Genomic DNA, 15900 nt, shown 5'->3' with positions numbered 1-15900 from the left:
GTAACTTAATATATATATATATATATATATATATATATATATTTTACGGTCTAAAGACAAATATTTATTCGATAAAAAATTGAGAATATATTGTAAGAAACTTTATATTAATGTGTGCAAAGGCCCTAAACGTAAAACAGTCAACAACAAGCTCCGTTGTAATGTCGGGGTCGCGATCCTCATGAATGAGAGAGCAATTTCGTATGAGTTACCCGCGTGGTAGGAAATAAAATACGTTATTATGTAGACGACATTTGAAGCATCGTATTGGATAATATTCTTAAAGATAGATAAGAACTGTTTTAAAATGAGTTTACTTATATAAAGAATTAGCTGTGCCCGCGATTTCGTGCGCGTTTATATATAACAAAAAGTTATTGTACAGTTCGCAGATTTTACTATAACTTATTAATTCTGTATTAGGCAGCTTTTGATAGGCAGTGACGGCGCGGCGGGGTGATGGTATGCGCGAGGGATGCGCGCGGTACTGGAGAGTATTTGGACATTGCAGCGTGACATAATTATTAATGTGTATGTAATTCTAAAATAAAGAGTACTAAGTTACTCCTTATTACATCAGCTATCTGCCAGTGAAAGTCCCGTCAAAATCGGTAAAGCCGTTCCAGAGATTAGCCGACAAACAGACAGACAGTCAGACAAAAATTTTAAAAAATGCTATTTTGGTATGTGTCCTGTATACATAGCATTTAGTAAAAAGCGGTTGTTTTAATATTACAAACATACACACCAATTTTATTAAATGGATAGATAAAATGGTAACGGGGATGTTTCAAAACTTGTATTTTGACAACAAACGAATTTTGATTGTCATTTAAAAAATCATTTTTTTATTCAATATGTAAATATAAAAAATATTACCGTTCGGATGTTTTAAACACAGAATAAAATATGAATTCTAAATAAATAAGATCTACCCAAAGTTCAAACAAATCGAAATCTTAAAAACCTACATTTTACAAAGCTTTAAAAATGATCATACAAATATAAACTTATAAATATTTTTAGCAAATCTATGATTAGTCATAGATTATTTACGCTGTCAATCAATGACATTGCGTCAATATGATTTCCAATTTTGTTTATTTGTCATCTTGTGATTGGAATAGACTATATTCGATTCCTAAGTCATAAGTGACATTAGCGAAATAATCTGTGCCCTGTAAAAAGAAGATTTGAACTGTCTATATTTGATTATGAATATGTCTTAAGCAATTATAATTATTATGTATATACATATGTAATGAAGATTTTGGTCAAATAATTTCAATTGAAACTTATATCCGAGTCGTAATAAATATATGTCGACTATTTTACAAGATGAGTAAAACATTTTTCTGTGCAAAATATAATATCATTATCTTTAATAAGTTATTAATTTTTTTCGAAGAAATGTTTTGTTAATTACATTTATTATACATCTATTTTACAAACATAGAAATAATATCTACATTGTCTCCTCAGGTAGTTTTATGAATTCTCCGTTTCTTTGTACCTGAAACAATAAGTCAATAGTAAAATTAAGTACAATAAATCTAAATATCATATTCATTTTATACCCACATACATTAAATGATAGTTTTACTAGCTAGTTTTCTAACTATAATTTAAAATATCAGCCAGCAAAATTACTGTCACAAAGGAAATAGAAAGATGAATACCAAAACATTGGTAATGTATTTTAGGATGTTCAGTCTTGTTATGAGAAAACAAAACATACACAGGCTCATTGGAACAGTCAAGAAGGCTATCACATTATACTGATGAACACAGTGTTATCCGATTCAAAATAAATAAATAGTAAAATTGTGAGGACAATGATAACAAAAAAATTGTAAGCAGAGTATTCCGTTCAGAAATCCTATTAAAATTTTAATCATTTATAATATACAGCTACATTTATTATAAGCTGCCAGTCATTACAATTATCAAATAACATGTATATTACTATAAGTATTGCATGTATTGTATGTATAACATGTATATTACTTACTTGCAATTAACACAGGTGTAAAACACTGTTTGGCCTTCATCAGCTGATCTCAGCTGTAATGTTGCATAGGACATTCTATCGTTGCCACATTTCGGACACTTTCTTTCTACCACTGGGCCTTCGGGATTGTCCATATTTAAAATATTATCATTGTTTAGAGTTGATACCGTATTAAAATGTATTGTGTAATTGAACTTTATATTGCTGAAACCTAAAAAAATGAATATTGATATTAATAGAGTGAAATAAGTAAATAAAAATAATACAATTATCTAATTTTCACACTGTGTGATTTATAACATTCAGTCTTTGAATTTCGAAAACAACTACAATATTAAGTATATTGTAGATAGTTTAGTTACTCTGCTTGTGTAAGATTTTATTAATAAAAGCTAATAAAATGCAGGTGATATGGATTATTAACTTACGAGTATACACTGCTTTAAAATAACTTATATTTTCAGTTTCCTTACATACATATTAGAACTTACTTTCAGGGTCATAAATGGCTTTACATGCATAACACTTTACATGTCCAAATTCTTGTAAAAGGGGCAGTATAGAACCACATTTTGCACAGAATGCGGAAGTACTTGTAAATGGACCAGTTCCTTGCATTTTAGTAGTCTGTAAAACTATACAATTATGATAAATTATTTTTTAGCAATAATGTAACTTATTGATAAATTTTAGAAATAATTACATTAAATTGTAATTTGAGGTTATATATCTTATAAACACAACATACATTATAGTCAATATCAATAACATAAATGCTGCCAGTAGTAGAGCTGTCAATGTTTAAATATTGCCAATCTGAAAATTCTAATTTCGTTAAAGATAACAAAAGAACTGGCGGCGCGAATTTCAGCTTTTTAGCCAAAAATTTTATTATTTACAAATATTCAATACTAGCGACCCGACCCGGCTTCGCACGGGTGCAATGCTGCCACTAAATATACTACAAAATGTCTTACAACATTCACAGTTTTTCAATTATTAGACAAAACAAACAGCTGTGTCCCTGCGTTTTAAATCTATAATATCTTTGAAAATATTAATTTAAATTACATGCTATAAAGGGCAATAGTGAGGGCTATATTAAATGCACAATATATTTGAGGTATTTAATTGGATAAGGATTAATGCTGTATTGCTTAAAATCGCTTTCGAAAATAAGCCATTATTAACTTTTTACTGGTAAAAAGTAAAGGATAAAAAATGGTTGTTGTGGATCGTCCCTAAGAGATAGAAATATACCATCGCGGACTTTTTTGAAGACGCTTATAAGGTATACAATACTGTAGTAAATTATTTTGATCTATCTCGTAAGGTTCAGCCAGCGTTTGCAATGTAAGCGCAACAAATGTGTTTATTTATGATATCACTTTAGAAACCTCTAAAATAATCAGTGTTTCTCTGCTATATTGTGCATGTATTATACATATAAACCTTTCCCTTGATACAATTTATTTATTAAAAACCGATTCAAAATCCATTGTGTAATTTAAAAGATCTAAGCATACACAGGAACAGACAGCGGTAAGCGGGTTTGTTTTATACTATGTAATGATGATGATGATTAAAAGAAATAGCCAGGAAAAACAATAGTTTTATTCCCAAGGTGTGCTATCAACCATAAACTCAATAATTGTAACCTCGCACATAAGCCTTCTTTAAATTTTTTTTTTTATTTGGCAACAGAGGCTTTTTGAACGCTGTCTAAGATCCTGTTACTAATGCTATGAGTATCACATTTTCTCTTAAAAACATTAATATTTTTACATACATTCATAACATTACCGAATATATATTGAGATGCAAAAGTAAATATTTTGATTTCTTTAAATTTATGCATCAATGATCTTTGGCAAAGGAGCAACAGATACATTACTTAGAATTCGTAGTTGACATTTGACAGATTGACACTTCACAATTCGCATCTTTATTTTTTGTTGTGATGTTTGGGTCTGTGTAAAACTAAACTCACTTCGAAGCTTGAACATTAACCGTTCTTCTTCTTTGCATTTGAACTATTATTAGTAAGTTAATTGTAATATTTGATTTAAACACGAAATATATCACTGACGCTAATTCCAAGGTTAGAATACAATGATATTCGTGATATTTGCAATGTTTATATTTTAGTCATAAAAATGTCACGATCGTGAATTTTTTAATACTTACATAGTGGGAATTAACATTATAATTGAAAATAACCATGGAGGCTCTATCTGAATCTACCGATCTAACCTATCCACAAGCCGTGGATCCTACGATGCAAGTTGATCAGCCGATGGACACCGACAAATTACCAATCCAGCCCCCGATACAGCCACCAGAAATTATTGGACCTCAGAGCGGTAAACATGAAGAATTTTCGGTCGAGAAAGTATTAGATCGGCGAATAAAAAATAGCAAAGTGGAATACTTGCTAAAGTGGAAAGGTTATTCGAAGTAAGTATATACAAACTATAAGATAATAAACTTGCTATGTTATTTTTAAAGGTAAATTTCGTTATTGCAGACAAATTTTATATTACTGAAATCAGGTATATTGCATATGTTATAACACCACTTACATTGAGATATTACACATCAAACATGTTTGTTGGCTTGGTAGGCTTTATTTATTGAAATTAATTTACATAACCTTTGTCAATTTTCTATAATTAGGATCTAATTTAGTATGTCTTATGTGGTGGTGTGTCAAAGAAAACAATTTGTCAATTTATGACAGTGTTTTATTTATTATTTTAAAACAAAAACAATAGCCTAGATGGCCCAGCAGTTAGAACCTGTGCATTTTAGCCTATGATTGCGTGTTCAATTTTTTGTTCAAGTTGTATCAGAATTCAGTGGTGCTTGAATGAATTTTCATGTGCCTAATTTGTATTTATAATTCATCTCGTGCTTGGTGGTGAAGGAAAACATTGTGAGGTAACCTGCATGTGTCTTAATTTCAACAAATCATTCTGCCACATGTGTATTCACCAACCCGCATTGGAGCAGTGTCTTGGAATATGCTCCAAATCTTCTCCTCAAATTTGGAGGAGACCTTAGCCCATCAGTGGGAAAAAGAAAAGTTGAATCAGATACATAATATATTGTCTATATAAAACAGTAGGTACTTTATGCTCCTTTGAACATGAAGATTTGTTTTAATTTCATGGATGAGGCAGTGACGAGATTGCTAATATATACTAAGAGGAACAAGTTTTTTCAGTGAGGATAACACATGGGAACCAGAGGATAATCTAGATTGCCCTGATTTAATATCAGCGTATGAAGAAGCTCGTCTAAAGAGAGAAAGGGAGGTAGCTGCACCTCCTGAGGTTGAGGAGGGACATTCAACCCGCAAACGAGCAAAGAGGGGAGATAAGAAAAAGAAAGTTGAGGTAATTTATTTGGCTCTTTTGACTATTTTTTTTAATTAAACGTAATTTTTTTTAAATGCTGTTGTATTGTGATTAAATTATATAATTATAATTACAAACTATATTCCTAAGTATTGCTCATGTAATATAGCTGTGATATGATAGCTTACTCTTGACATTGCATATAAGATATGTATAAAATATCAAGTGTAAGCTTTTGGTCATCAAATTTGCTACAGACAAAAAGTTTTTATTGTGGCCACTAATAAGTGTTAAATATATTAAGTTATATTATATTATAATATATTAATTTATAGGTAATATTAAGTTTTTGATACCACATGAATATTTTTTTAATCAGATGTAGGTCGTTATATTAAAATAAAGAAATATAAATTTGAATTACAGGAGGTAGAGAAACCAAGAGGTTTGGCGAGAGGACTACAACCAGAGAAAATTCTAGCGGGGCAACTTTTCCATGGCACACTATACTTTTTAGTAAAATGGTAGGTTGTGTTGGTTTTTAGTTTAATATATATACCACTTTAAAGAAAGCAAGTTCCATTAATTTGTACACATCTTGAAAATATGTAGTGTATGCTTTGTTTCGTATTTTTTATAATTAGAGAAATTATAGGAAAGGATTATGCATAAACATCTCAACCAAATAATAAATAAACATTTAGATAAAAAATGAAAGATAAAAATGTTCATTTTGTTTTAATAATTGCGATTGCTATGAGATTTCAGTGATTCCTGCCTTAAATCGTATATTGTGTATTTGGTTCTTACAGGCTTATGTATTTATTTACTCTTTTTTTTAAATACTAATAAATAACACATGTAAAATATTTGTAAATAATAATGCTATTTTCCCCAGGCAAGACTGTCAAGAAATGGATGTAGTCCCAGGACACGATTTAGGAGAGTCATTCCCAGACTTTGTGATAAACTACTATGAACAGTGTGCCCCATTCAGTGTAAGACATCCTGTAGGAAGAGTGCCAAGAGCTGCCCCAGAAGTGAGTCAATTTTCTTATTAGTCAAAAGACATTTCTTAGCTTAGCAAAAAAAGTTTTTTTTTGGTTTTATTGCCTATCTGCAATATATTAGTGCTTCTGTGGGTTGGTTCATTTCAGCACAACAAAGTCACCATCCAATTGTGATAGTCAGGAATACATCCTCAAGTAGAGATTTATTACTCTTGACATATAAGTTGTAAAATAAAAAAATAATAAACTTTTAAAATACATTCTAAACTTGTAGGTTCCTCTAGTTTATCAATTTTCTTGGTTAATGTTTTTGTTCTGGTTCTAGTTGTTAAAGAAAAATATTGTAACACAATTTCCTATTTCAGCTTCCACCACTGGAAACTTCAGAGATTAATACTGAAACTCCAATGGAAGTTACCCAGGAAGATACTGTCAGCATCACACAGACAGGTAGCTGTACTAATATTTCAATTAAGTTCTAGCACTATGTATAAGATTTTACTAATTTTCTTATTAATTTAAATCAGAACCATTATTATGTTAATCTTCGGTAATTAATTAATTTAAAAAAAGCTATTTTACTCCAGTTATTTGAATTTTATCCACAAGTACTCTTTAATCACGCATTTTAACATACTAGTATATTTGAATGAAATCAAAGCAATTACATAAAAACTCATAAACTATCACAGTTCCAAATTAGGAGCTACAATTAGATGTTATATACGTTTAATTGGTAGTCAATATTAATTGTGTTAATAAGGTTTACAAGAGAAAAGATAGTATAATATTTATTCTTTTTAATTCAAACACAGTAGACAGTGATGATCACCGATGTTAGGGCTTTGCTAGGCTGTCGTTATGGGTACCACGTAATTATGATTAATTATTATTCTACCATCAAGCATTGGTTTCTTGGCTCGTAAAACTCATACAGCCAATGATCCTTCGTCTTCTCCTTCTTTCCTTTAGTAATCAGAAAATAATATCTCGTGTGTAATAAAAAAATAAAATATTTTTTACTAAATTTGAAAATCTTATTTTAAACCAACCTGTTACAGAACAAGCTCCAGTTGAAATGCCAGCACCAGAACCACAACCACCGATATCAGAACCTGAAAGCCAATCCATAGAAGTGCCAGTCAACTGACTCGCGTTTTACAATGCCAATAGTAAAGACTACTGACGACATTCAATAACTGACTTAAAATTATATTTAACTCAAATACACGATGTATTTGAATACATACCTTAAATTATTATTAAAGGTTACATTCGTTCAGGATTCATTCAGGTACTCATTCATGAGCATCGAAGGATTTATGGTACTAATTAAAACAAGTTGCTAATAATGTGTCATGGACATTATTCGATTCAGATGATATGGATGTAGACAGACACTAACGCCATCTATGTGTTAACGGAGTAATATTGAGACTTACATTTTCTATTTCCTTATACCAAACCACACCCACCAAATAAACTTTCATGTTTTGAATTGGATTCATAAATCATTAATATTAATCATTGGGAAATTTACTACTCTTTTCTAAGTTATCTCTTATTAAGGACTGGGATTCTATTACTAAAATGTACTGTAAAGCTATTATACACATATAATGCATGCGTTTTTTCATTAAGGCCAGTGACCTGACGATCAAGCCCTAAAACGCGAGTAAAGCCGCGGGCGACAACTAGTACGAAGGCAGGGCCATCCAGATGGACTCAACCCAAACATAAATTCTCCTGATAAACTTTAATAATTTTTATTGCTGTGTTCCAGTTTCAAACAAAGAGTAAGTAAAAAAAAGAGGAGTAAAACATAAAATCTTAATACCCAATTTTAAATACATAATGGAAACATGGTATGTTCATATACGTCGGAGTATAGTGAACAGCGATAAATTTTAAGTGATTGAAATATTCATCAAATATGTATACATATTACTGTATGTATACATACTATTATACAAAAATCTTATATCATACCACCCTGTATAAGTAACGACTTACATAATTAAAGTTAAATGCTTTGGCATTACATACGAAGTTCGCGACAAAACTTCAAAAAAAAATTATTGTAATTTCAAGTGAAACCTGTTAGTGTGTAGGACCTCTAAATGCTTTTAATAGAAGGTATCGTCACATCTTTGTAGAACAAAAAGGCATTCTCTTTAGAATAATACCCTATATTTGATAAATAAAACGGATAAATTATACATATAAAAAAATATTTACGCCAGGAAGATAGGATTAATTGCTTTCGTTTTCCATAGAGGTGCAAAATAAAATATTTTTTTAATAGATTATTTAAATGTGACCTTTGCTAATTATTGATATTCCTTAAATGACTATGTGTACGAATCGTTTTAAATAAAATTATGTGTAAGAAATAAATGATATTTAAAAATAACATATTTTATTTATTTGCTCTATTATACAAAAATCTTATATCATACCACCCTGTATAAGTAACGACTTACATAATTAAAGTTAAATGCTTTGGCATTACATACGAAGTTCGCGACAAAACTTCAAAAAAAAATTATAAACTATTAAGTATTTGACAGGTCCTTTAAATCGAAGCGAGTATTACATAGACAATCTAGTTTTTTTTTTTAAAGTTTGTTGAGAAAAGGCGCAATGGAAGCGAAGTCTTCACACTCTGGAATCAGTTTTCCTTTGAACTTGATGCAGGATTCAGCGCAGAGGGATCCTTCGAACCAAGCGCCCAACATCTTCTTACACTGAGCGCAGTTCTCGATGCAGATTTCGAAAGGATCGTAGCCGGTTGCTGGGAAATAAGTATATTTTTATAATTAAATAGTAATATTTATGGATAGACCATTGAGTAAAATGCAATCAAAACAGTTGAGACTTTTACCTTATGCTTAAATCGCCTTATAATTATTTTTAAATGTAATATTATTCATAAGAAACAATATTTTCGAAGACGGGAAGTAAATGTAAATAACCTTTTTGTTTTTTTACTGTTCAAGTTCTTAATGAAAAAAATGTTTGCTAAAATAATAGCGTACCTTTTTGTAATAATTAAACTGACCTACGGTCTGATTCATACCTATGTCATAACGAATAAATATATATTTCAATTTTATATTACATTTAAGAATATAGTGTAACAAAATTAATTATGCCCACGCGACGTTTCGTAAACACTTCCGTGTAAAAAGTTAATTTCGCGCTACCCCAGTTAATAAAAAAGAGATAACGCAGACGCGTACAAATAGATAGAAAAAACTAGTGGTACATTAGCGAAACTTTAAGCACAATGTAAAAGCGCTTAACGCGATCTTAAAGCCGTCGCGACTCGTGGTAATATTAATCAAGTGGGTATAGTAGAAATAATACGCGATATGATAAGGATTCGTAAATGTAATATTGGCTCTAATAACGATTAAATTAATCTATTATTTTTAAAGACAAAGAATAAAATTAAATCAAATTACAATGTTCCCATTCTTGGATTAAATGTATTACAGATAAATCAATTATGATTTTAAAAGTGTCGTAAAATATAATAGTCTTTTCCAGTGTTATATTTAAATAATTATTTTTTTGACTTTAATATTTAATTGAAGCAATTCCGACTGTAACGATTAGTCGCTTTTACGTCTTTACCATCTAATGCATCAGATGGTAAAGACCTAAAGGTGACTGATACAAAATAGGACCTAGTGGCATAATTAAAAGTTAATAAACAAAAAACCATAATAATATAAAAATATATTAAATTTATATTTTAGTTTTTAATATGTATTTATTATGATTTAAATGGACTGTCATTACGGTAAATTTATTTTTTTAATGAATAAATTATAATAATAATCTGTCATGAATTTCACACAGATTATGTTACAAATGATAAAATATGGTGCAATAACAATACACATGGTGTAATACACCTGTGTTATTTGCAAGTAAGTAATATGCATGTTATACATACAATACATGCTATACGTATAGTAATATACATGTTATTTGATAATTATAATGACTGGCAGCTTATAATAAATGTAGCTGTATATTATAAATGATTAAAATTTTAATAGGATTTCTGAACTGAATACTCTGCTTACAATTTTTTTGCCATCATTGTCCTCACAATTTTAATATTTATTTATTTTGAATCGGATAAGACTGTGTTCAACAGTATAATGTGATAGCCTTCTTGACTGTTCCAATGAGCCTGTGTATGTTTTGTTTTCTCATAACAAGACTGAACATCCTAAAATACATTACCAATGTTTTGCAAAAGATAGCAGTTTTCGAAATCTAGATCTCATACGCAATAACGGGTCCATGAATGCAGCCTCATGCGTACAATTGATTGAGGCCAAGTTGGACGAACATGGGGTATCTCTAACAAATGATATCGTCGGTCAAACCACAGACGGTTGCAGCCTAATGGTTGCATTAGGGAAGTCCCTTAAGTCATACCATCAGCTATGCATCGCTGATGCCGTTCAGCTGGCAATTGTGGACGTAATGTACAAACGCAATGCCGGCTTCGAGGAAAACGTCGCTCAGCTTGCCGAACTTGACGAGGATGAAGATTTGCCTTTATCGGTAATGGCTCAAAGACTGCGAACTGTAGAATTTAACGACGAAATGAATTCTACAGACAATGACGAGGATGGTGTTGAATTTAATAATGAATCCTCGTTTATGGAGTCTTTCAGTTCACAGTCTTTTAGATACAACAATCTGCTATCAAAAGTACGAAAAGTGGTAAAAATCTTCAAGAGCTCTCCGACAAGAAACGATGACATCCTTCAAAAACATGTCAGAGCTGATTTTGGACAGGAGTACTCCCTGCTGTTAGATGGGAAAACGCGCTGGAGAAGCATTTCTACCATGTTAGGTCGGTTTCTGAAATTGAAAATATTGCATTTACTGATGATGACTGGAGAAATATAGATGAGATCCATAAAATATTGGATGTTATTAAAACTGTCGTCGAGGCGCTATGTCGACGTGATGCAACATTACTTACAGCTGATGTTTCCCTAAAATTTGCATTGAAACAAATGGATGAAATGAAGACACCGCTAAGTAACAAAATGGCAACTGTATTGAGCAAACAATACGCAAAAAGAAGACTAATTCAAGCAGCAACACTACAGTACTTGACTAATCCGGGTAAATATTTTGAGAACATTCAAAATGAAGATAAATAAGTTTTTTATCGGCCTACAGGTGATGAAATGCTAAACAAAATTGTTAATCTGATTAAACGCACAACCAAAAAACAAAATATACCTCTTGAAAATTTGCCAACGCCAAGATATTATTTTTATTAGCTTTTAAATACAATAAGTGAATGTTACCTGTAAAATAATTGATTTAATGTTAAAACTAATCTCTGCAAGCCGGTGATTTAAAAAAGACTAGATTACTTACTAAGTTTTAAGATATTCTGAAGAAAAGATAAATCTTTATCACTTTTTTAAACATTAAAACTGATTTTGTAATTCGTAAAGTACGTTTTCATTTATTTAAATTCTTCCTCATCCTTTATATTTTGTACTCATTGTAAGAAATCGATATATAAAGGCAGATTAGTGTATTTTAAAAAAAATACAATAAAACGATCAAAATGCTCGAAAAAACCGGCCTACCCGGGTTTTGATTACTCTTAGACCTGAAAACCCGGGTTTTAAAAATTGAACCGAGTTTCGATGCCCTAATTACAACACAATTAATTCTTATAAGAGTTGATTAAAAATATTAAAATTAATTTCAAATAAAAAATATTTTTTAATACTTAAATTTAGGGTTATCCTTTTTCACACTTTAGAATCACAGAATTAACTTTATTTATCCGATCTCCAAGGTACCTATCGTGGTCGAGCGTTTCCTTTTTTTTTTAATTGTTTTAATTTATGCGCATAATTCAATCAGTTTCGAGCCTTAAATATTATTAAGAAGCATAAATATCAAAGGTAATCTTTATATATTTATGAATTGTCGTTTATGTACGTGAAATCATCCGTCACTCGATAGATTTTGTATTTTTTTTTTGTTTTTATCATTAAACACTACTCTTCCTCAGTCGGGTAGAAAAAAACGCGCTAGTACATATTGTGTTAAAGCAAAAATACGTTACTTATATTAAGAAAATAGCAACAATCCTTCAATAATTGAATTAAAATGTATATGACATCAAAAAATTCAAACTTAACAACTGACCCTTAATTCTTATCTAGAACAAGGATTAACAAGTACGTTATCTATTGCAAAGAACACACGAGCTGACTAAAGATTACGTCTATCGCCTGAAACGTGGTCTATCTTTGCAACTTTTCCCTATTCCTAATAGATGTAACCTAGTTTTGCCATATTGTTCGTTAATTTTGAAAGCCGAAAGGACAAAAAACATGACAGAAGTGGAATTCAGCTGAAAGTTTATTTTTGTTTTTACTAGTATCGAGTTTGGTCATCATTTGAATCTTCTATTTATATTAGTATCTCATTTATATTTTTAAAAATATTTCGAATGATTATATGTTTAATTAAATTCTTTTATATTTATTAATAAAATTTAAAACTATTTTCGATGCTTCCGTATAAATATATATAGATATATTTTATCTTAATGATTTGTTCTTAGCTTAAAAAATTATGCTGAAATCGGTCTTTATTGGTTTACTCTGAAAATGTTAAATATTTTTAACATACACACATATTGTTTGCATAATAGTACTAAAGGTATGACTTTAAGTTTTCTTATGCAATCCATGACTTTACTCTTAGGACTTAGTAACATTACCTAAATCCAATGAATCAGCATTACGCAAGTAATCTATTCTTTATTGCTTCACTGTTTTTCTCGTTAACTTCTTCTCATTCAAAACGACACTGTCGTTACGAGGTCAAGTGTAAGCGGGTAAGGTGAAATTGCGTAATAATACGGCGAAAGTAAACCGGCTAAAACGCGGATTGGGGTCATTGCCTCGGTTCGCACGCACGTCTTCACTTTATTTTTCACCTAAGACACGTTATTTAATGCGAAACCGCAAAACGTAGAAAGTTGAATCGATTGAACATATTTCACAGTGCTATTTACAAAATACGCTAAAGTTTTGTTTACATAATAATGAAAGAATAAACTGAGATACGTGCTTAAAATCTTTTAGAATTAATAAACATATTTCTAATGTCTTGCCTTATTTTCATAGCGTGTTTTATACATGTCGTATGACGTTGAAGTTTATGTAAACAAATTGAAAGAAACAAGAAGAATCTGTAAACTTTAGGATAAAATACACTGCTCTTTTAATTAGATTCATATATCATGTTTGCGATAATTATTATTATGATTTGTAAAATATATAGTATTAGTATAGTACATATTAATATAGTATATTTTTTTAGCAAAAAGTTCTTACGCCTAACGACATAGAAAACTCCCCTTTTTTGTTTTAAGAAGGAACTCGTTTTCGTGTCGATAAGTGATGAATATCATTTATAATTACAATCTTACAAACGTATTAAATATTTTCATATTAAATTATCTCTAAGTGACAATAATATAATTATTATTAAATAATCCGGCTTCATGTTAATTTACGTCTATCCACTATGATGACATCGACATCCCCAAAATACGCCGAGCTTTTCTCAAAAAATAACGTAATTAAAACGGGAACATTTTATTATAATAACATAAAATTTTGAATAATGTTTTACAAGAATGAAAAAGTATTTGACTGAAATTTTTGAGCTCAGAAAACATTTTTTTGTTTATATATATAATATTGATTTAAATATAATAAATGATCTTTTTATTTATTTAGGAAAGAATTGATATTATTTCATTGAATTAAACAAAAAAAAAAAAACATTACAAAACCTAACCAATAATAGTTCCGGATATTACTTTGTAAATAATATTATAAATAAATTAAATAAAAGAGAGACCGGCTGTAAGATTACAATAAATTATTTAACACATACTCAATAATACTTTATATGAAACTAAATAAATAATAAAAAATAAGATCAATCACGGCAATCAATAATTAAAATATTCATAATTTTAACTTTAAATTTATTAAAAGAGAAAGGTAATATGTCATTATTCATAAACAGTTTATAACCTCTAAATGAACGTGATTTAAGGTCGGTTTTTGCTTACCAATAGCTGGATTTGTGTTGACGTGATCCAAAATACAGAGAAAGACTGCTACGGAGAACAAAGTGTAGATGTTCGTGAGTTTTCCGACCATATTGAAGATACCTGAAAAAAAACAATTTTACCAGGCGTATTTTGATTCTTATATATATTTATTTTACCTATATGAAAATCATTTTTACATTAAAACGTTTATATTTTTACAGTAACATTGAATAGAGACCAAATAAAAAAATCTCAAAATGATTAATTAAAACCAAAGAACCGATTTGTTGTTTTTATTTATTTATTTTCATATATTCAGCATTACTGTACCTATTAATAATGTCCATCACAGTGAAATATAAATTAAAAATCTCAAATAATTAAAGCAATTCATTTCGAACGAAGCTAAATACTTTACATCTACATTTCGTTGATAAATTTTGACACTTATTTAATGAGACCGACACAAAAATTTCATCCGCGCGTAAACAATGTATACTCAGTACTAAGGAAACTAGCAAACTTCGCGAAATCACTACGTCAACTATGCGACAGAAACACTTCCTATTTCACAACCAATTATATATTTACTTCCTTCATACCTAATGTAACGTCGTAAATAAAAACACACACGACCCGGCAGCAGATTATCACTAATCATACTCACCGAATGAGTTCAGAAACCAAACTCACCACTTTATAATTCATAGAGAGTATATACGAATAGTTCAAATCGGACAATATGAGAAAACCACCCAGAAACCGCACTCTGATCATGAATGATATGTTGTCGATTCGTTTCGAAATAAAGATTCTTATATTTGTATGAAAAATTCGTCTATCAGCGACCGCTCGAAAATGATTCGTGCTTAAATATGAAACGAGTTAACTATGCTCGTACGATCGCTATAGGGTGGGGCGCAGGCTGTACCTAGCACGCGTGAATAAGGACTAACCCAGGAAACGGTCCATGTACTTTGCGAAAGCCGAAAGTTCTAAGTAGGAAGTTTGATCATCAAGACTAACGTGGACTTGGTTATATTTAATTTCTTATCAATATTTTGACGTCACGCACTGTTATGTAATCATCGTAATGTGCATGCTGTCTTACATCACGGTGAATGGCTTGCAATATGTTAGCATAAAACCAGTTTTTCGCATAATAAACAGTTACGCTAGTGATAGTAGTGAGTTCATTGATTAGACCTATTCTCCAATTATATTATATGTTATAAGAGGGTAACTCTTTAAGTTCTAAATTCGAATTTTAAAAATATATAATTTATCTTTTAAATAAATGTATAAAATTAAACATCTATAATTTTAAAAGACAAAATGAAAAGAAAAAATTAATACATCTAAAACAATTGCAAAATTTAA

At 30.0% G+C, this 15900-nt stretch overlaps 3 protein-coding genes across 7 annotated transcripts; 1 reads left to right on the top strand and 2 right to left on the bottom strand.

Annotated features, from left to right (window-relative positions):
• Positions 1 to 1396: 1396 nt before the first annotated feature.
• Positions 1397 to 2748, bottom strand: LOC113393005 (DNA-directed RNA polymerase I subunit RPA12). The gene is made up of 3 exons (XM_026629689.2): positions 2503 to 2748; positions 2012 to 2222; positions 1397 to 1513 (listed from the first exon to the last, which is right to left on the bottom strand). Exons 1-3 carry the CDS (start codon positions 2627 to 2629, stop codon positions 1489 to 1491), a joined length of 363 nt encoding a protein of 120 aa, XP_026485474.1. The 5' UTR covers positions 2630 to 2748; the 3' UTR covers positions 1397 to 1488.
• A 1314-nt stretch (positions 2749 to 4062) lies between these two features.
• On the top strand, positions 4063 to 8244 carry LOC113393004 (chromobox protein homolog 1-like). 2 transcript variants are annotated; one of them, XM_026629687.2, is made up of 6 exons: positions 4063 to 4468; positions 5229 to 5409; positions 5797 to 5894; positions 6269 to 6410; positions 6746 to 6830; positions 7442 to 8244. In XM_026629687.2, the coding sequence occupies exons 1-6, from the start codon at positions 4233 to 4235 to the stop codon at positions 7528 to 7530; spliced, it is 831 nt and encodes a 276-aa protein (XP_026485472.1). In that variant the 5' UTR covers positions 4063 to 4232; the 3' UTR covers positions 7531 to 8244. The 2 variants fall into 2 exon arrangements, with proteins under 2 accessions (XP_026485472.1, XP_026485473.1); XM_026629688.2 differs by having other exon boundaries at positions 4076 to 4468; positions 5238 to 5409; positions 7442 to 7700.
• A 538-nt stretch (positions 8245 to 8782) lies between these two features.
• Positions 8783 to 15423, bottom strand: LOC113393007 (eclosion hormone). 4 transcript variants are annotated; one of them, XM_026629692.2, is made up of 3 exons: positions 15188 to 15423; positions 14539 to 14640; positions 8783 to 9174 (listed from the first exon to the last, which is right to left on the bottom strand). In XM_026629692.2, the coding sequence occupies exons 2-3, from the start codon at positions 14627 to 14629 to the stop codon at positions 8999 to 9001; spliced, it is 267 nt and encodes an 88-aa protein (XP_026485477.2). In that variant the 5' UTR covers positions 14630 to 14640; positions 15188 to 15423; the 3' UTR covers positions 8783 to 8998. The 4 variants fall into 4 exon arrangements, with proteins under 4 accessions (XP_026485477.2, XP_026485476.2, XP_026485478.2 ...); XM_026629691.2 differs by having other exon boundaries at positions 15214 to 15423; XM_026629693.2 differs by lacking the exon at positions 15188 to 15423 and adding an exon at positions 14939 to 15166.
• Positions 15424 to 15900: the final 477 nt, after the last annotated feature.

The sequence above is a fragment of the Vanessa tameamea genome, chromosome 12, assembly GCF_037043105.1.
Source record: "Vanessa tameamea isolate UH-Manoa-2023 chromosome 12, ilVanTame1 primary haplotype, whole genome shotgun sequence".
Classification (NCBI taxonomy): Eukaryota; Metazoa; Arthropoda; class Insecta; order Lepidoptera; family Nymphalidae; genus Vanessa; species Vanessa tameamea.
This window is presented reverse-complemented; position numbering and strand designations above follow the sequence as displayed.